Source organism: Terrapene carolina, unplaced genomic scaffold (assembly GCF_002925995.2).
Source record: "Terrapene carolina triunguis isolate 2854851 unplaced genomic scaffold, T_m_triunguis-2.0 Scaffold131, whole genome shotgun sequence".
NCBI lineage: Eukaryota > Metazoa > Chordata > Testudines > Emydidae > Terrapene > Terrapene triunguis.
Window position 1 is genome coordinate 29,064,749 of NW_020664482.1, and position 25,410 is coordinate 29,090,158.

General features: G+C 39.9%; 1 protein-coding gene across 2 annotated transcripts in view; it reads left to right on the forward strand.

The window, feature by feature from the left end:
- The window catches only part of DACH2 (dachshund family transcription factor 2), a 486,020-nt gene that overhangs the window by 268,861 nt on the left and 191,749 nt on the right, over positions 1–25,410 (forward strand). The window contains exon 3 of one of the 2 annotated variants that reach the window (XM_024195110.2): positions 20,900–20,971. The exons of the other annotated variant lie outside the window; for it this stretch is intronic. Within the exon in view, the coding sequence (XP_024050878.2) occupies positions 20,900–20,971 (72 nt within the window). The remainder of the gene's footprint in view (positions 1–20,899; positions 20,972–25,410) is intronic. 2 annotated transcript variants of the gene reach the window in all.

Sequence of the window (25,410 nt, forward strand, 5' to 3'; positions counted from 1 at the left end):
ATTGCCACCAACTGATGGTGTAATGTGCATATGTTTATTTGATAAGAAGGTCAACAATCCACAACTTAATTAACATACAGTAAAATGTTCTACTTAAATATTCAACAGGCCTAGCAATCATAAGGGAGTGCTTAGAGCATGGTAACTTAGGCCTTGATCCTGCAACTTCTCACACATGGGTGGACTGCTGCACTGTCCCATTGAGCTCAGTTGGACATGGACACAGCGGTCCACCCACATACAAGAAGTTCCAGGATCAGGGCCTTAAATCTCCCTATGTCCCATTGTGCAGTAAGTGAGAAATTAATGAAGAATTTCAGTTCTCTTGACCCACTGGGTCGATAAAGCACCATCATGGAAGCAGGAGTGATCGTTCTTAAGCAATATTAATATTAATAATTGCTTCAAACGTACTCAAAGTTGAAAGCATTTTGCTGTATTCAACCCCCACCCCAGTTCAGTTGGTCCCCGTCTATTATCTAATAATAATAATGTGTAATTAATAATTCATTTGTACTGTAGTGAAGTTCTGAAGACTGATTTTCATAAACACATTTTTTATTAGAATTTTTAAAACAGTATCTAGTGTTCCCAGACCAAGGGTTTTCATATAGTCTGTGTTTTATTTGTTCTCCACTGGTGATAAGAGGCAACCAGTGTTGATAAATTGTTGGCAAAAGTACACAGCATAGCCCATTGCTTGACAGCGTGTTTGCAAATAGGGCCTAAAGCTATGCAAAAGGCATATTGGATTAAAGTGGTAATGTTTTAGGACCCCAGGGTGCATTGTGTGCATAGTAAAATAGTATTCAAGTGGCTCAGTGTGGTCCTGTGTCGGGGTGGTCAAAATTTTTGTCCTGAGGGCCACATCTGGGTATGGAAATTGTATGGCGGGCCATGAATGCTCACGAAATTGTGGGTTGGGGTGGGGCAGGGGGTGAGGGCTCTGGATGAGGGTGTGGGTTCTGAGGTGGAGCCAGGAAATTACGAGTTCAGGGTGCAGGAGGGGGCTCTGGGCTGGGGTAGGGAGTTGGGATCCAGGAGGAGGTGAGGGCTCCGGCTGGAGGTGTGGGCTCTGGGGTGGGGCCAGGAATGAGGGGTGTGAGGTGTAGGAGGGGTCTGTGGGCTGGAGCAGAGGGGTTTGTAGCACTGGGGTGTTGGAGGGGGTACAGGCTCTGGGCTGGGGGTGCAAGTTCCAGGCTGGGGCCAGAATGAGGGGCTCAGGGTGCGGGAGGGGGCTCTGGACTGGGGCAGGGGGTTGGGGAGCGGGGGGAAAGGGCTCCAGCTGGTGGTGGGGCTGGGGATGAGGGATTTGGGGTGCAGAAGGGTGCTCTGGGCTGGGATCGAGAGGCTCGCAGGGTGGAAGGGGGATCAGAGCTGGGGAAGAGGGTTGGGCTGTGGGAGAGGGTCAGTGGTGCAAGCTTGGGGCAGTACTTACTTCAAGCAGCTCCCGGAAACAGCGGCATGTCCCCCCTCCACCTCCTACGCATAAGGGCAGCCAGGGGGTTCTGTGTGCTGTCCCATCCGCAGGCACCACCCCTGCAACTTCCATTGTCCATAGTTCCCAGCCAATGGGAGCTGTGAAGCCAGCACTTGGGGCAGGGGAAGCGTGCAGAACCCACTGGCTGCCCCTATGTGTAGATGCCAGAGTGGGGACATGCCACTGCTTCCGGGAGCCACGGCATGTGCAGAGCAGGGCATGCCCCCGACCCTGCTCGACAGCGGGCGCTCAAGGGCCGGATTAAAAGGTCTGACGACCCGTAGTTTGCCCACCCCTGTCCTATATGCTACTCTGCCCACAGAAAGTAGGAAAACATGCTTTAAAATTAAAAATCGGAAAATCAAATAAAAAAGGTTAAGCTTCAAATTACTAGACTGTCCTTTGGAAAAAGCTGAAGATGTTTAACCAAATACCAAAGTAAATTTTTAAAACTATTTCTGCTGACATATTGCTCAGAATGAAGAGGGATTGTGAGGGCTGATAAAAGTCCTTTGGAGACTCAAATGAGAATCTGTATTGTCACAGCACTCCCCACATTCTTTGCACTACAGGAAAGTGCTATGAAACCAGACAATGGTACAGGAGGACTCCAAGGGAAAGTTGGATCCATGAGAGTTTCTCCTTTAGCTAACGGAAGCTGAAACAGTGCAGCTGGATATTACTGAAGCTTTAATTACTTGAAGCAGCTGCATCTTATTTTCCTCCTCTCCCCCCCCCCCCCAAAAAAAAACTTTCTGTCAAAGAAGGAAGAGATGTGGCAGTCTTTGAGGAAGGAAAGAAAGGTGCTACAAGAGCCCTTTCCACACTTGCTGGGGATCTGAGGTATGGACCTGGAATGGCTTCAGGACTCTGACAATTGCCCCCCCCCCTTTTTTTTTAAGCTAAACTAAAAACTTAAACAATTCATTTTACTGCTTCTCAAAGGAGGTGGGATGATTATAAGGCTAGGGTGATGTGTAGTAAAGTTGAACCAGGGAGTGATCACAGAGGTATTTACCCATTGTCTCCTGGTCACAGGTCAGTTTGGGTAATTATGTTCTCATACTTACCATTATTTGTTGTTTAGTTTGGGCTATCCTTTCTGTAAGTAGTGATAGTCCTGGCCGGTGTCCTACAGGAGTTTTTTCCCCCCCTAAAACAATGTCAGCTTTCTGCCACATGGGAAGTAGAAGCACTTTCTCCTGTTTGCTGGGCCAGCTAGCCGCACTTAACAGGCATCAGGAGGAGTGGAGAACAGCCCAGCCTGTGAGAGTGACTGGGGAGAGAGTGCAGCAATTTGGCATAGCCTTGGGAGAACCCACTCCTTCCATTGACTGGGAAATGGTGTGGGGAGGATTTTTTCCTTACATCTCAGTGCTTCTTCAGTCTTCTCTGTCTCTATACATGCAATGCAGTTTTCCTCTCTAGGTCTCCTTTTCTGGGCCTCCTCAGGCCTACATCTCCACTGAACTCTCTCCCCTTAAAGAACCCAGCCTCTGATCTTGTCACATCTTGGTGGAGCAAGCACATAAAGATGGTTATGTAAATCTGCCTTCATGCTTCAAATGGGAAATTTCAAACTCATTATGTTTGCGTAGCTTTGAAATTTTCCACAGTCAGTTTGTCTCTCTCCAACATATCATCCTAGTTGGTAACTGCTCACTCAAACTCAGCATGGCAAAAACTGAATTCCTCATCAACAATGACATGATTCATACCTTCCTTTTGTTCACGTTAGTCCCATCCCTCTTTTAGTGATCTATCAATTCACAGCAGTTCACCTTCAGCCATTCTGCTGGGTGCATAAATGGGTCCCAAGGAGCTGCTTCTATGAGTTGGGGAGTAAACTGATCAGTCTGGAGAGTCACAGTCAGCAACTTTCTCAAGACTTGAGTCAGCCATCTCATTTCGCTTCTTGTAATACATGCTGCTATTTTCATCACCTATTTGGCTTGTAGCAGCTCAGGTACACATCGTCGTTTTCATGCAATAAACAAGCAGTTAAATTAGGCATACTGTACTTCCCAGCTTTGACTTTTTGGCTGCAAGTGCTTGGGTAGAAAACTCAATACCTTGTTTAATTTCTTGTTGATTTATTAAAAGTTTAACTGTAAATAGAATAGTTTCATTTTATAAATATATTAGTAGATAATGAATACCAACTAGCACCTTGGAGTATTAAATCAATAAAGTAGGTGCTATCGGAATACTGTAAGTTTAAGTGTTGCCTTGCTTCCAATTACTATATTAAACTGTAGCTTCTTATTGTTTCTGTAGGCATAGGAAAAAATGTCAAGAATAATTTGTCTCTGGTCTTTCCAGCAATTTAATTTAGGTTCTATATGTTAGAGAACTAAATGTGAGGTTTGCCAACACAACCAGTGCCCACCTGCCTTTTATTAATCACAGTTTCTCTCCCCATTTCCAACCATACGTGGTCCCAAAGCTGCTTCCAAGCTGCAGTTGAGCAGCCGGCTTTGGCCTAGCAGAGAAGCGGCAAGACTTGCTGTGAAGGCCTGCAGAGCTGAGGGGTGAGGGGGAGTGAGAGCATGCTTATTGAGAGATGCAGCCAAGACAGAGTAGGGCCTGTTGCCAAAAGAAAGGGCTCTGCTTCATGGAGGTCAACAGCAATGTGTGGCATTGGCTCAAATGTTTGAAATTCAGATCAACTTAGAAAATTCTGGTGTTTATTCAAACTAGAAAAATATACAAGCCACCAAATCTTTAGAAGCTCCTCTGTTCTTATTGTGAAGCTGAGCAGATTGGATTCTTAGAGGAAGTAGCTTGTAAGCACACCCTCCTGGTCAATTTACAGTACCTGTTGACTCATTTCACCACCTAAAGTAGCTGGATATAGGGCGACCATGTCTGATGGCTGCTGTCAAAAAAATGAAAGAAGTGTGAATCCTCTATGTCCCATTTAAACTGGCCTTGGAGCAAAGGAAGCAAATGATTATATGGATTAGTGAACTGTCCCCATCAACATAGTAGACTGAACATTTTGGTATGTTTACATCTCACTTCTGCAGATCACTTATGTTGTTTCCCAATATCCCTTTTTGGTAATCATGGATGTTCTTTTTTAAGCTCCCTTTCTAATAGGAAGCATATGGACAACTTTGTCATTATTGGCATTACCTGGTTTGACTGAGTTATTATTATCTTTAAAAAAATCAAAGACATGCACACTGCTTCAAGATGACTGCCACACTTCTCTGCCTATGGGGAATGCTAACAGTTATAAACTATTCTTGGTGACAGTTCTGTAGTGAATTACTTTGATATATATGGCTAATAAATTAATATGATTCAGTTAATGAGAAATACAAGTGTTGCCAAACTCCACTAGTCTAGCTTTTAATGCTGCTCCACATTTGCAGTTCTAGCTTCCCCCTGTGGTGAGAGGATCACTGCTACCTACGCACTGTCATTGTGATAAATGGCATATCCCACAGTGCCCTGCATTCCATCTGGTGTGTCCCCAAAATGATGAGAAATATTTTATACCAATGACATGCTTACAAGCTAAACCTTAAATAATTGTACAAAGAACTATTTTTTCAAATAATAAAAATTCATATACTTCTTTAGCAACTCCTCATTTTTACTACCATAGCTAATGATTGTTGCCCTGAGACAGGAAAACACATGTAAATAACGTAGGAAAGCGAGCTACTGTACTATACAACTGACAGATAAGTTACACTGTCACTATTTTATTTAATTGTGAAATAATTGGTGTTGGATGCACATGTGATCATTAAAACATTATTTAATTTGATTTTAAAATCAAATTCCATATATACAGAATTCTTAAATACCCCAGTATTTGATGCCAAAATCACAGATCAAAATGCTGATTCCTACAGCTTTCTGTGAAGGGTAAATATTCTGAAATGAATGGGAGTGCTGAGTGGATGAAGAATGCTGGATGAGACCAGTTTTTTTTAACTAGTCATTAATCCTTAAAGTGCAACTCCTTACAAGAGCAGTGATATCTTGAAAAAACATACCCAGTAACCCAGAGCCTCCCTTTCTATTTTGTTTTATCTTTAAGGGCCACATTTTCAGTGTCCACCTCTGTTTTACAGGGACATTTTTAGGAGAGTCATATTGCATCTATAAATAAGAGTCTGAGCTTCAGCCTCCCCAAAAATATATTTTTGATAACTTAATTAAACATGGTCTCCGCTACTAATTATTATCAGAGAGGTGTGAAACTTGATAGCTTCATTTCACAGGGGTTTGTGCAAAGCTGTTTTTGGTTTTGATGCTCCTGAGTTTATACGTCCTTTGAGATCTCAAAACTCAAAATGAAGCTCAGCCAAAATAGCCAATTTTGCTCAGGTTTGAGGTGAGAACAGGCAGAAAAACTGGGTGCACTTAATATTCAGTCCACGTCTGGTCTCGACTTGGCCAGATTACTAATGTCAGTGAACTGTTTGGGAAACTTGGCCCCTGTTTCAAGATGGTAACAAAATTCTTAATCAGGGAAGTTGCATCTGTTTTGGGGGTTTGTTATTAAAATTTCTTACAGTTCTTTTTATTATGCTACGACTCGGTGCTTTGTAGAGTAGCTGTAGTCTGGGTGGGTCATAAATTTAGGGAAAGGCTAGAAAGTTTCCTCACATGCATAAGTAGATAAATTAATAACAAGTCAAGTTTTTTAATAATTCATAATCTTTATTTTTCTTCATGGTTTTCCGAACCTCCCTTAGCAGATTGATAATAAATTTGTTTCCTGTTAATGGCTTTGTCCTTCTCCATTTAGCAGATATTGATTCTCTCCCCCAGGCTCATGCTTTGCTTCTTGTGAGGAAACTAGTGTGGCTTGGCAATGTTTCTTTTCTACATAACTCATTACTCAGAATTATCATGAATAGAGGTAAGGTTAACAATGATGTCTGTAAAGCTCCGAAAGAAGGCTTGTTAATTTGAGCTCCCTCTGTTGTTTGGATGGTTCCTTCAGCAGCAACAAAATAATGTTGTGACTGAAGAGTGGCTGTTGGGTTTTATTTTTCTTGGCAACAGTAAGTTGAACAAAAATACTTGGATTCTGAAAGAGAGTCTAGAATCTCCATCCAATAAATGTAGCTTTAAAGCCCAGTACATATTCTGGTATTTAAATGGCTTGACAGTGTTCCTTTAAGAATCTCAAACCGTTTTGTGGGTGTTAGCTTAAATCTTAGTTCTAGGAGTTAAACTAGCTTTGATTAAATGTCTGAATTAATTGAAATTAAGTTGGCATTGGGGCATTTTCCACTGACATTAATAGGGATCAGCTTATTGACTCAGCTGGTTTTGAGGCTCATCAAAATGCACTCTAGTATGATAATCCTCTTGTAGTCAAATTGAGCAACTTCAGATTCTGGAGATGCTACCTTTTGCCAAGATCATGCCTAATCCTGATTCTCCATTGTTTGGGAATAGGGCAGTATGTGTGCTAAAACAGTACTTTGAAAATGATGGGGTATAATATTACAGAAAAGGAGCATAAATCCTTTGTCACCCCACTAGTATCTGCACTCTGGGACAAATTTATTCAGTTGCTTTTAGTGGTGTTTCGCAAAGGACACATAGGCCCATTGTATCTTGAGTCATTTTAATTCTCATTTTCGGTGGCTTGACTAGTAATTGTCTGTAATAAAGTGGAAACCAAAATTTAATTTAATAGAGTCCTCCATTTAAATGAACACAATTGTAAACTTTTCATTGCAGGGTTGACAGTTACTGTTACCATATCTCACAGAGATAATGGGGTTGCAGGAAAACATCGATCTATGGAGCAAAAGAATATAGTCAACTATCTATTTGCAGTGTCTTAATCCAACCTGTTTGCTCAAATAATATGCTCTTTAATGTCAGCTCCATATCTAAATTAGATTTGAGTTGTGAGATTTCTCATAGGAAAGTCTTCTAAGGCTGTATTTTGGTGTAACAATACTGTTGCAAATTGTCCAGAAAATTCATATAGGGAACAAAACAAAGCTCAGCAAATAGTACCATAAACACACACCATATTTAAATGCAGGAGTTTTCTTAATGGTATTTCATCCTCTGTGATTAATTCCTCTTGATGGAATATAGTAGCTGGATAACGTTATTAATTTAGTACCAGTAGAGCTCTGTAGTCTGTAGTAAAGTTAAGTATGCAACTAGTCCTGCGGACTTGAATGGAACTACTCATGCACTTAAAGTTAAGCATATGCTTAAGTACTTTGATAGTTGATGACCTAGGTTCTTTTCAGAGGAATAGAAAACAACTCTTGTAGTGAAAAGTCTAAGTGCTAATGTCTACAGTGGAAATTGCTTGACTGATAGCCATACTCCCTTTACATTGTACTACCAGTAAAAGTAATGGCCATACTTATTTGCTTTTGACACAAATAAAGTAAGCAGTCACTTACTTTAAAAATTACAGAATCCAAATTAGATAAATATTTGCTTTATGTTGTAATGTTTAGTATTATGTTTTCTATAATTTGCTGCTGCGCTGACAGGCTGTGAATAAGATGTGGGACTACGCTCCATAAAAATACAATAAATTAACTTAAAACTACTCTGCTAGAAAAATAATAGTCTATATGTTTAGGAATTCTGTGGGGGTGCTTTCTTGGCATCCAAGAATATTTGGTCTTGATGAAGCTTAACTCCCAGTATCAATATTATGTGTTACCTTCTCATTTTAACCTGAAGTATATCCATGGGATTAGAATTGGCAAATGTTGTGTGAGAAGAACTTAATTTTCTGACAGTATTTTTGACAGCCTATGGATACCAACAGTCATTTGCCCTCACGCTTAACTGTGAAAAGATTTGATAATGTTTTGCAAAAAGTGGTTATTAATGGAAATATGTGATTTTTTTTTATTCAGAGATGATGTGAGTTACATAAATTAGTTTTCCAGAAAGCATTTTTCCCTACATTTTTTCTAGAAATTATATTTGCTGATCTTATCACATCACTTACTAATGCATCAAGTCAGAGATTCTTAAAATTTGGGTAAACAATGGTTAAGTAAAAATGGCTTTTATTCAGTGTATCGTTGTAGCAAATTTTGTATATATATATTTTTACACATCTGTCTGTGACACATCTATTTCCTAGTCCTTCTCTCTGGTCGCACTTTATTAGTTGGTCTGTTTTGGACTGTTAGTGCCTAACTGTATGTCTAGTGTGTGTGTGTCTGCTTGCCAATTAAATGCCACTCTTCTGTACTGCAATCTTATTTCAATTTGGAGTATTAGTTGTAGAAAAGTTTGCATCTTGGTACACAAGGCTCAGTAAAGTTACCTTCCCAGTGTTAAGTATAGTCAACTCAGCTTACTTCAGTACTATACAGTATAAATAATCATGAAACCGCACTGCTAATGGATTTGCTTTGGGTCCAAATTGTGAGAGCTAAAGGCTTGAACTGCAGGCTCTTCATTTATGAAAAAATAAAAGAGAAATACCAAATGAAAGTAAAAAATAATTAAAATACACCAGAGCTTGAGAGACGAGCACTAAAAGTGATTTTGTTGTAACTTGCAAGCAGAGCTTTTAACAATAATACTTTGCGCTTAAAAAGAAGCTAGACAAAAAAACTCCCACAGAAGTTCATTTTCCACAAAGACCTTCATTTCACATGTCACAAGTATGCAAATTGTGAAGGAGGGACTTTGTCCAGATTTCCTTAAATGTGCATCTCACAACTTTTAATGTCTCATTTATGCTTGTTTATTACTTCAGAATTTTAGGATTGGCATTTGTGTTGGAATTGTCGATAAAGTTGCATGTTTGACGAAAGGGTGGGAATGGTTGGATTCAGATACAGGAATTGCTGCTGCAGGTAACCAGAGAGAGAGTCTGTCTAGCAAAATTCACAGTTGTGAGCCAGACTGTGCCATGAAGTCACAGCTCTGTGTACGGAGTAAGACAGAGCTGCACTGGAGCTCCTGGGGAGTGTGCTCACACTGTGCCTATCCCTTAGAAGAGCAGCATGTTGAGGAAGACCAGCTTTGCTGAACGAAGCAGAAAAGCATGGCCCTACTTTCTCCCTCCTCCTTTTGGAGAAACTGCATGTGCAGAATCAGTATCCCTGAGCAGATCTTATGCTGTAGGAAATGCATGGGCTGCAGTTGTCACCCCCTGCATGGAAGTTTGCAAGGGGTTGTGGGGGAGCACATTCTGTGTGCCCTCCTTCCAACCCCTCTCATTTCACTGAGCACCTGGGCAGATGCTCTATTTACATAAGAACGGCCATACTAGGTCAGACCAAAGGTCTATCTAATCCAGTATCCTGTCTTCCAACAGTGGCCAATGCCAAGTGCTCCAGAGGGAATGAATAGAACAGGTAATCATCAAGTGATCCACCCCGTCGCCCATTCCCAGCTTCTGGCAAACAGAGGCTAGGGACAACATCCCTTTCCATCCTGGCTAATAGCCAACGATGGAACTATCCTCCGTGAACTTATCTAGTTCTTTTTTGAACCCTGTTGTAGTCTTGGCCTTCACAACATCCTCTGGCAAGGAGTTCCACAGGTTGACTGTGCGTTGTGTGAAAAAATACTTCCTTTTGTTTGTTTTAAATCTGCTGCCTATTAATTTCATTTGGTAACTCCTAGTTCTTGTGTTATGAGAAGTAAATAGCAGTTCCTTATTTACTTTATCCATCTAGACTCATGCATTTAGGACAAAAACCTGATACCTTCATAAAGACTCTAATATTTTTGCTTCTTGTTATGCTTACTAAATATGCAGTTCTTGGCACAAATTTGAATTCCATTTTTGATCTAGATTAACTGAAATGTGTTGGTGTGTCTGATGAGTCATCTTAAATAACTTGATGAGGCATATTAAGTTCGGAGTGGAAATGTGTCCATACTGCAAAATCACTTCTCCTTATTAATTGGAGTTCCAAGATGAGAGGCTAGTGTCTGAATGGGAATAGATACTAAACTACCCTTTCACTCTTGGAGATGGTCCTCTCCAGTTAAGACTGAGGCATGTTTGTGGGGTTATACAGGACAGCTTGCACTATTGCCATCATGTTGTACCAGTTCTAAGACTAACTGCAGAACTTCAGTCTCATAGGCTATCAGGCTAGACTCTTTAGCCAGCACTGATTTCATCCCAAAAATATTTCGCAAAGAAAAAAAATTCCCCAAAGTACAAGCCTCATTTAACGATGGGCAGAATATTTAAACCTTGACTCCAAAAAGGAAAGTACGGTATATAATACATGCTTAAAATGTAAATGATAGGCATATTTAGTAGCAAAACAAAGCCTTTATTAAAATATAGTGATCTACAAAGGTTTTTATATAATCAAATGAATTACAGTAATGCAAGTCTGAGAAATGATCTGGAAAAGGTAGAGTACACTCCCATAAAAGCAAGCTATGATAACCTTTCTGTAATTCTTTAACATGTTGAAAGAGTATTTCTACACTGACTTATTAAATTAGGCAAGGTCACCTTTTCATTTTATTAACAGATTAGGTTTGCTAGATCGTGGACTTTGATTCTGAAAATGTGGATGAATCATGCAGTAACATATGTCAAGAAGAAAATAGGCTGAAACAATGCTAAATCAATTTTATACAGCTTAAACTTTTTGTTTTTAGCATTAGTTGCTTGTAAAATATGGTAAATTGCTTAATTACTGACACTATAATTTGTCTGTTGATTAGATATGCTTTTCAAATAATAAAAACAATATTTAATATTTTTATAAAGGAAGGAAATCTTTTCAGAAGTAATGAGAAATCCTCTGCATTTGAAATACAGTATCATAGAATCATAGAAGAGTAGGGTTGGAAGAGACCTCAGGAGGTCATTTAGTCCAACCCCCTGCTCAGAGCAGCACTTACTGCAACTAAATCATCGTGCCAGGGCTTTGTCAAGCTGGGCCTTAAAAACCTCTAAGGATGGAGATTCCGCTATCTCCGTAGTTAACCCATTCCAGTGCTTCACCACCCTCCTAGTGAAATAGTTTTTTCCTAATATCCAATCTAAACATCCCCCACTGCAACCTGAGACCATTGCTCCTTGTTCTGTCATCTGGTACTACTGAGAACATCCTAGCTCCATCCTCTTTGGAATCCCCCTTCAGGTACTTGAAGGCTGCTATCAAATCCCCCCCTCACTCTTCTCTTCTGTAGGCTAAATAAGCCCAGTTCCCACAGCCTCTCCTCGTATGTCATGTGCCCCAACCCCCTAATCATTTCCGTTGCCCTCCGCTGGACTCTCTCCAATTTGTCCACATCCTTTAGGTAGTGGGGGCCCCAAAACTGGATGCAGTACTCCAGTTGTGGCCTCACCAGTGCTGAATAGAGGGGAATAATCACTTCCTTTGATCTGCTGGCAATGCTCCTACTAATGCAGCTCAATATGCCATTAGCTTTCTTGGCAACAAGGGCACACTGTTGACTCATATCTAGCTTCTCGTTCACTGTAATTCCCAGGTCTTTTTCTGCTGAACTGCCGTTTAGCCAGTCGGTCCCCAGCCTGTAGCAGTGCATGGGATTCTTCCGTCCTAAGTGCAGGACTCTGCACTTGTGCTTGTTGAACCTCATCAGATTACTTTTGGCCCAATCCTCCAATTTGTCTAGGTCACTCTGGACCCTGTTCCTACCCTCCAGCTTATCTACCTCTCCCCCCAGCTTAGTGTCATCTGTGAATTTGCTGAGGGTGCAATCCCTCCCATCATCCAGATCATTAATGAAGATGTTGAACAAAACCAGCCCCAGGACAGACCCTTGGGAGCACTCTGCTTGATACCAGCTGCCAACTAGATATCAAGCCATTGATCACTACCCATTGAGCCCGACGACCTAGCCAGCTTTCTATCCACCTTATAGTCCATTCATTCAATCCATACTTTTTTAACTTTCTGGCAAAAATACTGTGGGAGACCATATGAAAAGCTTTTCTAAAGTCAAGTTATATCATGTCCACCGCTTTCCCCATATCCACAGAGCCAGTTATCTCATCATAGAAGGCAATCAGGTTGGCCAGGCATGACTTGCCTTTGGTGAATCCATGTTGACTGTTCCTGATCACCTTCCTCTCCTCCAAGTACTTCCAAATGGATTCCTTGAGGACCTGCTCCATGATTTTTGCAGGGACTCAGGTGAAGCTGACTGGTCTGTAGTTCCCTGGATTCTCCTCCTTCCCTTTTAAAAAGATGGCACTATATTTGCCTTTTTCCAATCATCCGGGACTTCCCCTGATTGCCACGAATTTTCAAAGATAATGGCCATTGGCTCTGCAATCACATCAGCCAGCTCCCTCAGCGTTGCATCTGGCCCCATGGACCTGTGCATGTCCAGTTTTTCTAAATAGTCCTTAACCCTGTTCTTTCACCACTGAGGACTGCTCACCTCCTCCCCATACTGTGCTTCCTGGTGCAGCAGTCTGGGAAATGACCTTGTCTGTGAAGACTGAGGCAAAAAAAGCATTGAGTACTTCAGCTTTTTCCACATCATCTGTCACTAGGTTGCCTCCCCCATTCAGTAAGGGTCCCACACTTTTCCTGACCACCTTCTTGTTGCTAACATACCCGTAGAAATCCTCCTTGTTACCCTTCACATCCCTTGCTAGCTGCAACTCCAATTGTGCTTTGGCCTTCCTGATTACACCCCTGCATGCTCAAGCAATATTTTTATACTCCTCCCTAGTCATCTGTCCAAGTTTCCACTTCTTGTAAGCTTCCTTTTTATGTTTAAGCTCACCAAAGATTTCTCTGTTAAGCCAAGCTGGTTGCCTACCATATTTGCTGTTCTTTCTGCACATCGGGATGGTTTGTTCCTGTGCCCTGTATTCTTTAAAATACAGCCAGCTCTCCTGGACTCCTTTCTCCCTCATAGTAGGGGATCCTGTCCATCAGTTCCCTGAGGCAGTCAAAGTCTGCTTTTCTGAAGTCCAGGATCCGTATTCTGCTGCTCTCCTTTCTTCCTTTTGCCAGGATCCTGAAGTCAATCATATCATGGTCACTGCTGCCTGGGTTGCCAACCACTGCTACTTCCCCTACCAATTCTTCCCTGTTTTTGAGCAGCAGATGAAGAGGAGCACGGCCCCTGGTTGGTTCCTCCAGCACTTGCACCAGGAAGTTGTCCCCAACACTCTCCAGAAACTTCCTCAATTGTCTGTGCACTGCTATATTGCTCTCCCAGCAGATGTCAGGCTGATTGACGTCCCCCATGAGAACCAGGGCCTGTGATCTGGAAACTTCTGTTAGTTGTCTGAAGAAAGCCTCGTCTAACTCATCCTCCTGGTCTGGTGGTCTATTGCAGACGCCCACCACGACATCACCCTTGTTGCTCTCGCCTCTAAACTTAACCCAAAGATTCTCAACAGGCTTTTCTCCAGTTTCATACTGGAGCTCTGAGCAATCATACTGCTCTCTTACATACACTGCAACTCCTTCACCTTTTCTCCCCCGCCTGTCCTTCCTGAACAATTTATACCTATCCATGACAGTGCTCCAGTCATGTGAGTATACAATCAGAGCTTTGAAAGGAGAGCTACAAACAGTAGTCAATTTTGTTGACGTTCTATGGCTTGTGCTATACTGGAGCTCCGAACAGATGATCATAGTGGTCCCATCTGGCTTTAGAATCTGAGACTCTGAATACTGTCACTGAGTCCTAAATGGTGGGTAACTGAAGGAGTAAATCTGAATGGATTATTTTCATATTACATATATGATCTCAAATGAAAGTACACTAATATACAGAAACAGCTAAATCCCACTGTCATTGACAGCTCAATAGTTGTGCACACATATGCAGAAAACACTCTTCTGGTTACTCACTGCACACATTCCGTGCTCAACAGAGTGCAATTGACTTGGCCCCAGCAATCACAGAGCAGGTGACTTGATTACACTGAAATCAGGCAGAAAATGTCCTCTTCTGGCCACTCAAGTGAATCAGTCAAATTATCGAGTGGCAAAACTAATTCTACGCCTTGGGCCATCAGAGCTGCCACTTCCTATAAGTCAAGCCTTCACTTAGTGTGAAATTGTTTTTATTTTATTCTCTTTTATTTATTATGCTTATTTCAGCTAATCCATTTAGTGAATGTGAATCAGCCAGCATACTAGAGCTATTTCAGATGTGCAACCTTCTCATGCAGTGATGCTGAAATACTTGAAGACTTAGGTCCATTTAAGAAAATTCCAACTCTCTTATGACTTTATATAATTAGAAAGTAATATTTCAGATTTTCAGATGAGACAGAATGAGAAGAAAAGATTAAATATGATTTTAAAATTGACTAAAATTACTTGTGGCTGAGCTTTTTTTAAATAACAGATATAATTCAGAGGGGACACTTAACTTACACTTTTAAGAATTAGAAACATATTTGCCATTAATTGCAGGCCATTAAGTACCAGTTAATTTTAAGGAGTTTAGCAGAACAAATACTCCCTTAGAAAGCTTCTAATATTGTTTTTAATTTTAAATATGGACTAAAATTCTAAGGGGTCTTGTAGAAATGAGACCAAAGATCTACATAATTTACCCATATAGATGGTGCATCCCAGTATATAATTCTGTCCATATGCCAGCCCTACATTTCTTTTGTGCCTCTAGGTGCACAGTGTTCTATTGTCCCACACAAAAAGATTAAGATATGTTGGTGTCTTTCATTTCATTTATTTCATTTCATGTAAAGGTACAGAAACAAGAGATGTGGTCAGGGAGAAATTGAAAGAAACTTCCACTCCTGCTGATTCAGTACACAGAGTCAGAATATGACTTATGCAGATCAGTGGAGAAAGAAGGCAGAAGTCTCAAAGGCAAGCAGAGTCTTAGAAAGGAGTGAGAAGGTTCACACTGTCAACAAGATGGATGCATCTTTGTTGGTGGCATGGGACCAGCTTCTGCTAGCTCTAGCAGGCTCTTAACAGAGTCCCTGTATGTGATGTATGGAAAATGCAGTGGATCCATTGGTTAGTTTTTGGTGTTTATACGTGCAAATTTGGCCCTTAAAAACTGTTACGATAAAATCTTGGATGTGTATTTGAAATATATCAGAATAATTTAGGCTTTATAAAAACCTAAATGACGTTCATTTGGTGTAAATGGCAACTATTTGCCAACTTCAGATTACTGAAAGTTTTTTTGCTGCCAGGCTTGACTATCCCTATGCAAAAATCTATTAAGCATTGTAGACATGTTATCAGGATTTAGGTCAGTCTTCCTGGTTTGGAGCATTGCTTGTAACTAGGAGCCATCATTTGGAGTTACAGATGATTTTTTCTCCTCAGTAGCTTAATATGTGAGGGTGAAATTGCTTGCTATATCTGTCTTTTGCCCAGCAAGGGTGCTGTTTGACCAAAAGTCCCAACGCTGATGAGAATTTGTGTACCCAGACAAATTTTAGTCAAGCATTGTACATAGGAACTACCGCTGAGATTGGCTTCTTTGCCCATCAATAGGGCCCTACCGAATTCATAGTCCATTTTGGTCAATTTCACGGTCATAGGATTTTATAAATTGTAAATTTCATGATTTCAGCTATTTAAATCTGAAATTTCGTGGCGGTGTAATTGTAAGGATTCTGACTAAAAAGGAGTTGTGTGGGGCAGGTCGCAAGGATTTATAGGTGGGGTTGCGGTACTGCTACCCTTACTTCTGCACTGCTGCCGGGAGCCCAACTCTGAAGGCAGAGCTGCCGCCAGCAGCAGCGCAGAAGTAAGGATGGCATCGTATGTTATTGCCACACTTACTTCTGTGCTGTTGCCTGCAGAGCTGGGCCCTTAGTCAACAGCTGCCACACTCTGGACACCTAGCTCTGAAGGCAGCAGTGCAGAAGTAAGGGTGGCATGGTATGGTATTGCCACACTTACTTCTGTGCTGCTGCTGGTGGGGGGCTGCCTTCAGAGCTGGGCGCCTGGCCAACAGCTGCCACTCTCCGGCTTCCCAGTTCTGAAGGCAGTGCAGAAGTAAGGGTGGCAATACCGTGACCCCCTCTAAAATAACCATGTGGCCCCCCTGCAACTCCCTTTTGGGTCAGGACCCCCAATTTGAGAAATGCTGGTCTCCCCCCCGTGAAATCTGTATAGAATAGCATAAAAGCACACAAAAGACCAGATTTCACGAGGGGGGAGGGACAAGTTTTCATGGACCATGATGCGTTTTTCATGGTTGTGAATTTGGTAGGGTCCTACCCATCAATATAACCATATCACCCCCTTTTTTGAATCCTTCCAATTGGTCCTCTTTCCCCATTGAATCACATTCAAGCTTCTTGCCTTGTTTTCAAGGCTCGGCATTACTCTGCCTCTCCTTACTTATCTCTCCTTGTCTCGTATTGTCTGATCTCCTGTCTTCTCTACTCAGCCAATGATGCTAACCTTAATATCTTGTTTGTCTGCTTCTCCTACAACAGTGCTTTCTTTCATGCCACTTCCTATATATCAGATGTTTTCCTTGGATGGTCTTACCCTTTCTGCATTCAAATCCCTATCAAGATCCATTTCTACTCTGATGAGTACAAAAAACTAGCCAGCTATATATCGTCATCATCATCAAGACATGATGGAACTCTCAAGATGTGCCCTATTATCATCTTGACCACTTACTCTTATTCTTGTACCTCTTTCTCTTACGCTTCATCTGTGACTGTTTTTCAGATTGTAAGCTCTTTGCGGCAGCATCTTTGCCTTTTTATATGTACAGCACGTACCATATTTGATGTGCTACTGTAATACAAATCATTGACAATAATGCAAATAGCCAGTTTAAGGTAGTAAAAGAGCATTCAGCTTTAAGATTTGCTATTTATTTATTTCTTTTTTTAATGCCAAATTGATTAGTCAGGTAAGTGGATATTGAGCTCCCGGGTGTTTTTGCTAAGGCTACACTTTCCTGCCCAAGAAAATTAGAGGGCATTTACAGAAATGGGTGAGCTGTGTTGTCTGATGTTATCACTCACATGTCACACATGTACATTCTTGCTGGTTGACAGCTAGCAATGTGACTTCCATGCTCCACATCTTCTGTTTGGCATCTCAAAGGTTTGCTTTCACATGTGTCAAGATGTGCCAGTTTGTTTGTGGAATTCCTGTCATTATAAATGCTCTATCTGGTTCAATCAATATTTGTCTTCTGTGGAATATCAATGCTGTTCCTGCAATGCTTTCTTGGGATGCCATGAATTGTAATTATAAACAGTGCAATATATTGGTGGAATTATACATGCTTCCTAACATAAACCAGTTAAGGAACTACATGCATCACTTTCAAGGTATGCACAAGAAAAAAAGGATTTTTCTCATAAGTAGTTAATTTCTTACTACAGTTTTACACATGTTGCTATATATATAATGAATCCAACTAAAATTTGGGATTTTTTGCTCTAAACTTAAAAAATTCTAGTGTGTAAATCTTCTTGGGTGCAGAACAAGTCCAAGATGTTATTCTTTTGTGTGAAAATGCAGTTACCAAAATCAGTGTAATTTGAATGTGTCAGGCTTGTGATGTTTTTCAAAGTGACTCTACCGTTTCAATAGGGAGTTAAAGTAAAATACAAATATTGTCCACTGAGTTTCTGTGCTAAATTCCAGATTAAAAATTAAGCAAGCATTTTCTGCACTAAAAGACATGCTTTCTAGATTAATTTTAGTTTAACAGTGACTCAGGTGCTTTCTGTATTAGATTCTGAGCACCTAGCAGCTTGATACTCTATATTGACATTGCTGGCCAAGTTTGACTTTTTATAGTGCTAGATATTGCCACTGCTAAAGAAACAGGTCTGCATTTGTATAATTGTTTCACTCATTTAGAAACACTGAGTGGAGTCTCGAGTATTTTATTGGCTAAAGTTTGAGATAGCTTTGGCTATCTTGCTTTTATCTGTGCCAGTAAAAGCTGTGATTTAATTGAACAGATAGGTCACATGTCTGAATGAGCATAATTCTTAGGTTTAGATTTCTAGTGCAAATAACTGATCATGAATTCTAAATTTTTTTTCCATTAATAGTCTGCAAAACATTAAGATTCTAGAGAATACTTTTCAGTTAACAAGGGTATTTTAGTTATAGTTTAAAAACATAAAACTGCTTTCATTGTTTTTAATATCAGGGAATGCATCTGGGGCTCCTGATTCCCTAGCCACTGAGAAGTTTGGCAGATACAATATTCTGTATGACAGGATGTACTGATAGTATTATGCCGCTGGTCACATTTAACAATTTGGTAGGCTTGAATTGCATACCCTGTTTCTTACTGAGAAATGAGCTGGAATTTTTGTGGCCAATATAAAGGTGTAAGAGAGGAACGGGTAGCTGAAAAAGGACAAAGGATTTGATCTGCTGGCCCAACGTAGCATCTCTTCTTTTGTGTAGGACCAAGAGGGAGGGGAAAGACTTGGCCAGAGGAGAGAATGCAGCCTGATTTAGCAGTCTGCTGGGGAGTGGCACAAAACATTAGCCCCACCCCTTCAAGCTCTGACTGGGTCCACAAAGGGACTGCTTCTCCACTCTTCTGTCTGATCCATCAGAACAGTGACAGCATTGCCATTTGCTTCTGGCCAGTGCTTTGTGACCTCTCTGTTAATGCTGCTTTGAGTAGCACTATCTATTTCAGTTTTTTAAAAATGTAGGTTTTAGTCTATGCGGATTATTGTTCTCAGCTGCTTCCTGCTATTCATGTGATTTTCTTTCTGAGGGAATGGAGGCGGCAACATGGGTGTGGAAAGGAGGGGGTACCTAAATTACACACACACACACTCTTTTTTTTTTTTTTTTTGGGGCAGCTTTGCTCCATTCCATGCTGAGCAGTTTAATTTTTCTGAGAAAAATGAGTTATACGATTAGGGGAGGATTAACTTCTGATTTTCCTGTTGACAAGAGCTATGTTGTCTTTTGTCCATACAAGTCATTCCTGCGGCTCTAACGTGAATTACAAGTCTATGTGTGAAGGAGAATAGCACCCCTTCCCGCAATTTAGTTTGAATTTCTCTTATTGAAAGTTGAAAGGCAAACTCTTTCCCAGGGTTCTTTAACACTACTGCACATAAATAACTTGGGGACTGGAGAGCTTTTGTACAAGTTGTTTTCAGAACTGAGAAATGTTTAAGGACATTTAGCAGGAGGCTGCATGTCTAGTGGACTGAGCATGGGCTTGGGAATCAAGATCTTTTGAGTTTCAGTCTCAGGTCTGCCAGTGTCTTGCTGTGTGATGTGGCTCTTAGTTTAAGATTTGCTATTCTCAGCTTCCCTGTCTATAAAATGGGGTTAATAAGACTGATTTTTAATTACCTCACAGGGCTGTTCTGAGAATTAGATGGTTAATTGTTGTTTGTAAAGTGCTCTATAAGCAGAAGGGGCTGAATATGTTGTTGTATTACAGTGGGCCTGATCCTGCAGTCATGCTTTAGCAAAAACTCTGCTCACTTTCCTGGGAGTTTTGCCTGAATAAGGATTGCCGGATCAAACTCCTTTATTGTGAAAAATGTGTTGATAATAGTGTAGATTCATTAAAACTACCATTCCACAGCATTTGTTTTATATACAGGATAAGTCTTTTCCAACAAGCTCTTTAAAGGTGGGGGTAGAGGCGGGGAGGGTTTCAGTGACCTAGAAGTGGAAGACTTTTGTTCCTCATTAAACCATTTCTTGATGTTTCCCAATAGGTTTTCAACTAAACACTTGTTAATCCCAGAGCTCTGACAAGTGAGGCCTGCTGAATTAGGCCAATCACTGCTACAAATAGCTAGTGCACATGAAACAGTAATCATTGCTTTCCAGTCTATTATTAGATTAACTTCATAGGGATTGCTTTTTTCTCCTGTGAGTTGGTGCATAAATGATATGCCTTACCCTCCAATAAATCTAACAGCAGAGTGGCTATGACATGATGTTCATACCCCTCAGTCCCATGACAGATTATTTTTGATTGCTGCAGAAGTTTACAGCAGCTTGAAACCATTAGAATTTAAAGGCATCATTGAAATTTTACAGCATACCTGACTCATACACAACGCTGCTGGTACTGAGCTAAGTTTGTAGTATATTGGCTGCACGTTGTGATTGCCAGTCATAGTGAGTCTTGCTTATTTGTACTGATCCCCAGCCGTCATTTTGAAGAGGTAAACAATCATATGACACTTCTCCTCTGTGATCTCTCCTTGGAGAACATGTGCTTTTGTGAGTAATGAAGCTTTTTGAGATTTCCACCTTGGGAGAGTCATCAGTGTTAAACACTTGTGGGAACCACCTCATGTAGACAAAAAACCTCATACACTTATATAGATGAACAAATGAAAACATACCTTTGCCACTTATTAGCTTCTCCAGAGATTTTTAAACTGGTGATATCTGGTCAATCTGTATATTTAGAATTTAAAAAGCTATATTGTTAGCAGATGGAATTCTATTTCAATAACATATAAGTGCTTTTAACAGTGTGTTTTTTTTCCAGATTTAAGAACTTTGTTTTTTCCTGATGAAACCCAGATAAAGTTTGCAAAGCTCAAGACTCTTCAAATCCAAGGTGTTTACTACTATTTATATCTCATGCAAATGACTGTATTTGGCTCTAGTTATAAGCTTTGTTTAACTATTATTTTGTACAGCTGTATAGAATTTTGCTTCTTTAACCTTGAGGCTTGCATTTTTCAAGTAGCGAGACAGATGAATAGGAAGACGTATGCTGTCTATCCATCTCTGTCAGTATAGCTATACCTGTGGGCAGTGCTTAAAGGAGCCTGAAAAAAGTGTGTGTGTTGTGGGGGGGCGTCTGTCATCACCTCCACATCTGCCTGTCCCTCTGCCCAGCAATTAAATCTTCCCCAACCTCCAAATCAATCCTGTCCCCCAATTAATTCTGCTCCCCATCTGTTGAACCCTCCAGACACCCTTTCCCCCATGCCTTCTGCAGTTTCCCCCACTTCTAATGCAACTTCTTCACCCCCCCTCTCAAGTTTGGGGTGAGCTGCTTCAGGATCTCCTCTCCCCCTTACAAGGACAGGTATTTCTGGGAGGGATGGGGGAGAAATAGAGTTGCTCTCCTGTTGCTCATGGTGTTGGGTGGGAAGGGAATGTTGCGGAGCTGCCTTGAGCTGCTGGGCTCTTTCTGCTCCTCCCTCCCTCCCCTCCTGTGAGAATGGTGAAAGAGTTCTACCTGCTTCCTGCAGGAGCCTGATGGTCTGCTGTTCCTCAGGAGGTGGGCAAGTGGGGAAAGCAGAGACTCAAAGGGATTCCCCTCCCCACAGTACTAAAATTCTGTGCCTCAGTGACCCAGCTCATTTTTTAGAAATTTTATTCCCTAGGTCTGTGACCTGTTGCGACCCAACACACTTTAAGCACTGCCTATGGCTCTGTATATGCATTTATCTACATATTATATATAAAGTGTGTGTGTACACCAAACTAATGTAAAATTGGTCTCTAAATGTTTATATGCTTTATAATATGATTTCATTAATTTTGTTCACCCTTACACCTCCAAATTCCTAGCTATAACAACTTGAACAAGCAAGCCTGTATCTATAACTTTCTTGGGCCAAAATTAGTTGGACAGTAGCACTGTTATTACCTTAATGTGTAGTACTATAATATGTAGCATGATTTGTATCAGAGAGAAAGTTAACACAAAGGCCAATCTAACACAGTCCAGTGGTGGTTATATTGTTGATCGCATAGTATTTAGTATAATATGTGTAGTGCCATTGGTGTGGTACATGTGAAATTCTCTAGAGAAGAAAATCATGTATTTGCTGTAATTATGCTATTTCTTTTTCATAATACATATTAATTTCTAGCTTATAAACACCTATATATGTGTGCAGTTTCTATTACAATAACAATGAGTTAGGCATCCTGGTAAATTTTCAAGACTGTCCTTCAGTTTGTGAGAGTATTGTGATCACAAGCTAGCCTTTACTGAATATTTATGCACATCACAAAATCTGTATACTTTTTGGAATTATTGTTTTCTGCTTAACGGAGATTTAAAAAGTAGAATGAGAAATGGCATAAACAGAAATTGTATAACGAATGCTAAAGCTCCATCATTCTACTCAACAACATTGTGTTCACAATATGGATAAGGGGTCACGTGACATAGAATGATTTCACATATGTGCTATAATATTTAGGCCACATAATATTAGGTTAAATATAAATAAATAGGATGAATAATAGAGACTATTTGTTGAAAGGACATTTGGAATTCCTAAATGCAAATATTTATACAAGAAACCTGATTCTAAGAGTTATACTCATCCAGTCAGGGAACAGAAAAAATAGCTGGTATATGTTTAATCAAATCTGGTCAGCAGAATTTGAGAGTTGTGACTCTTCAGAGTTCAAGAACATTCTGCAGAAATTATTTGGGGGGAAATTCTCCCTTGTGAAGAGGACCAGCAGAAGCATTTATGTTGGACTTAAGTTATGCAAGCTACCTGGTGTGTATTTCACTATTAGTGAATAATTTCAAATAACTAACATAATTGAGAAAATTGTCTGCTACCTAAGGACAATTTGTGAACTGAAAAAGAGACTAATTTAATCTAATGTATGATTTGCTATGCATTAGTTCCAGTATGAACAAATCACTAGCAATATTTTTTATTTTCTTAAATTGAAATTTTTTTGTAATTGTATATTAAAAGTGCTTCTATAGACAAAATTTTAAATTGTCAAACTTTTTTTAAACACAAATACACTCCAAAAGCTTAGGCAGATACAGTATATTGCGTGTGAAATTTAGTATTAGGGCACATTTTTTCTAATGGGTTTGTTAATCTTGGAAAAACAAAAACTAGTTTTTTACAATGGGAAACTTGAACTAACACATACCTTCAATATAGTTGTACTATGGTACCACACTGTTGTAATGTTAGCAGGAGCAACACTTTTTTTTCTGGTTGTGGATATTTCTTTACTTTTTCATCTGCCTACTTCAAGCTTCTTCATTTTAAAAAAATGAATGTTGAAAACATTGTATCACAAAATCTTTAGTAGATGATGTAAAAGGTTCTGACAATACATGGAGCCATATCATTTAAGAGTTGAGCCATTTTCTTTTTGACCTGTGAGATTTAAACCCCAAAGGAACTAAAGATTAATTCACTGTTTTTACACCAGATGTAGCCTGATAACATGTGGGATAAATCTTTTCTGCACCTGTAGTACAATATTTTCCTTATGCTATAGCATAATACCTTGACTAATACCACAGCATCTTTCTTATGACTTCAAAGAAACCGAAAACCACATTCATATGGAAAACATTTTATTATTTGTAATTCTTAGCTTTGTATATATTAAATGTAATAACTAATGAGTTTAGTAGAATAATATGTATTACCATATGCGAGAAGCATGTCTCATAACTCATGTACACTTGTAAGAATTGTTAATGTTTGCAGTATTTGCAAGAACAAATCCATTCTGGAAATTATGTGGACGTATGCTTTCAATTGGGGTTAAGTCCAGCATTTGGTCGAAGTTTTCTCTGTATTTCTATCATCTCCTAATTCTTTCCAGAGAAAACAGTAATTTGTATCTTTGAGAGGAAAAAATGCTAATTGAAACCATGTAATAAAAAGGTAATTTAGTAAAACTATTAGTTTTTGTTTTTTACTCTTTTAAGCTTATTATTTTTAAAATTACTTTTGTATTAAAAAGGCTGTAAAACTAAGCTTGGTGTCAGCACATTGCATATTCAGGCACATTTTAATTCTCATTTTCCATTGCATGAATAGTAAAATCTTTATAAATTGGAAACTAAAATTAATTGAATAAACTCTCATTGAATGTTTTTATGTTTTTGCTAGCATTTTAAAAAAGCACATTGCAAACTTTTTTTCACAGCAAATGATGGTGCTTAACATTGACCACACCTCACTGAGATAATGTAGGGCAGGAAAAATAGTGCTGATGTAGGGGAGCAAATAACATCAAATGTTCAGTAGCAGTTCTCAGAGTTACTATGTTTATTTCAGTAATATAGCTGTTATTGCTGGTATCTGTATCTAAATTTTATTTCCCAACACAATACAGAATCCCTAAGGTCAACCGCCATGGCAGGCCTTAAAGCTTGGTATTCAGCTGGACTTGTCACTGTATGCGGACTGTAGGGTCTGCTCCTCAGTTTGTGCCGTACTTCTGCCTACTCATTAGTCTGTATTTCGGTAATTTGATATTCTGTTTGATACCAAAATTTTCAAACTTGGGGGCCTGTGGTTAGGCAGTAAAATACGTGATTTGACTTTCTGAGATGTCAGCACAGAACTCATTGTATAACACCTCAGAAAATCAGGTCATTTAATTAAGGGTGGAGGTATGCCTAACTTTAGGCAGCTAAATTTGAAAATGTTGGATTTAAAATTATTTGTAATCTTTGAGTTAACTATATTTTCTTACAGCAATCACTTAAGGAATAATCACAAATGTAGTTTTATAATGAACATCTAAGGCCCAATTCAGCAGAACACTTAAGTACATACTTGCCTATGAGCAAATAAGTTGTGCCATTGAATGTCAATGAGACCATTCACTTGCTTAAAGCTAAGCATGTGCTTAAATGCTCTGCTGCATTGAGGCTTAAATTCTTCAAACCTCCTATTTTCTTAATTGTTAGAGCTCTGTTAGAGCTTTTATACTGCTACTGTTGTTACTACTACTATATATTTTACAGCAGGCGCTGAAGTGGGATAGGGAGTAGGAAGTTATACTCATCAGTGACTGTTGCTAGAGGCATTCTGTCTGTGGAATACTGAAGGAGACAGAATGCTGCTAGGGCAGCTTGTTTAGAAGCAGCTTTTGTACCTCCTTTTAAAGGTGTAAAGTGTTTCCTGTAGCACCAGCCACCAACTGATGTGCAGGAGTGGTGAGGCCCTGTCCTTTCCTCCACTCCCCTAAACCTAGGGTTACCATATCTACAAAATAAAAAAAGAGGACCCTCCACGGGCCCTGGCCCCGCCC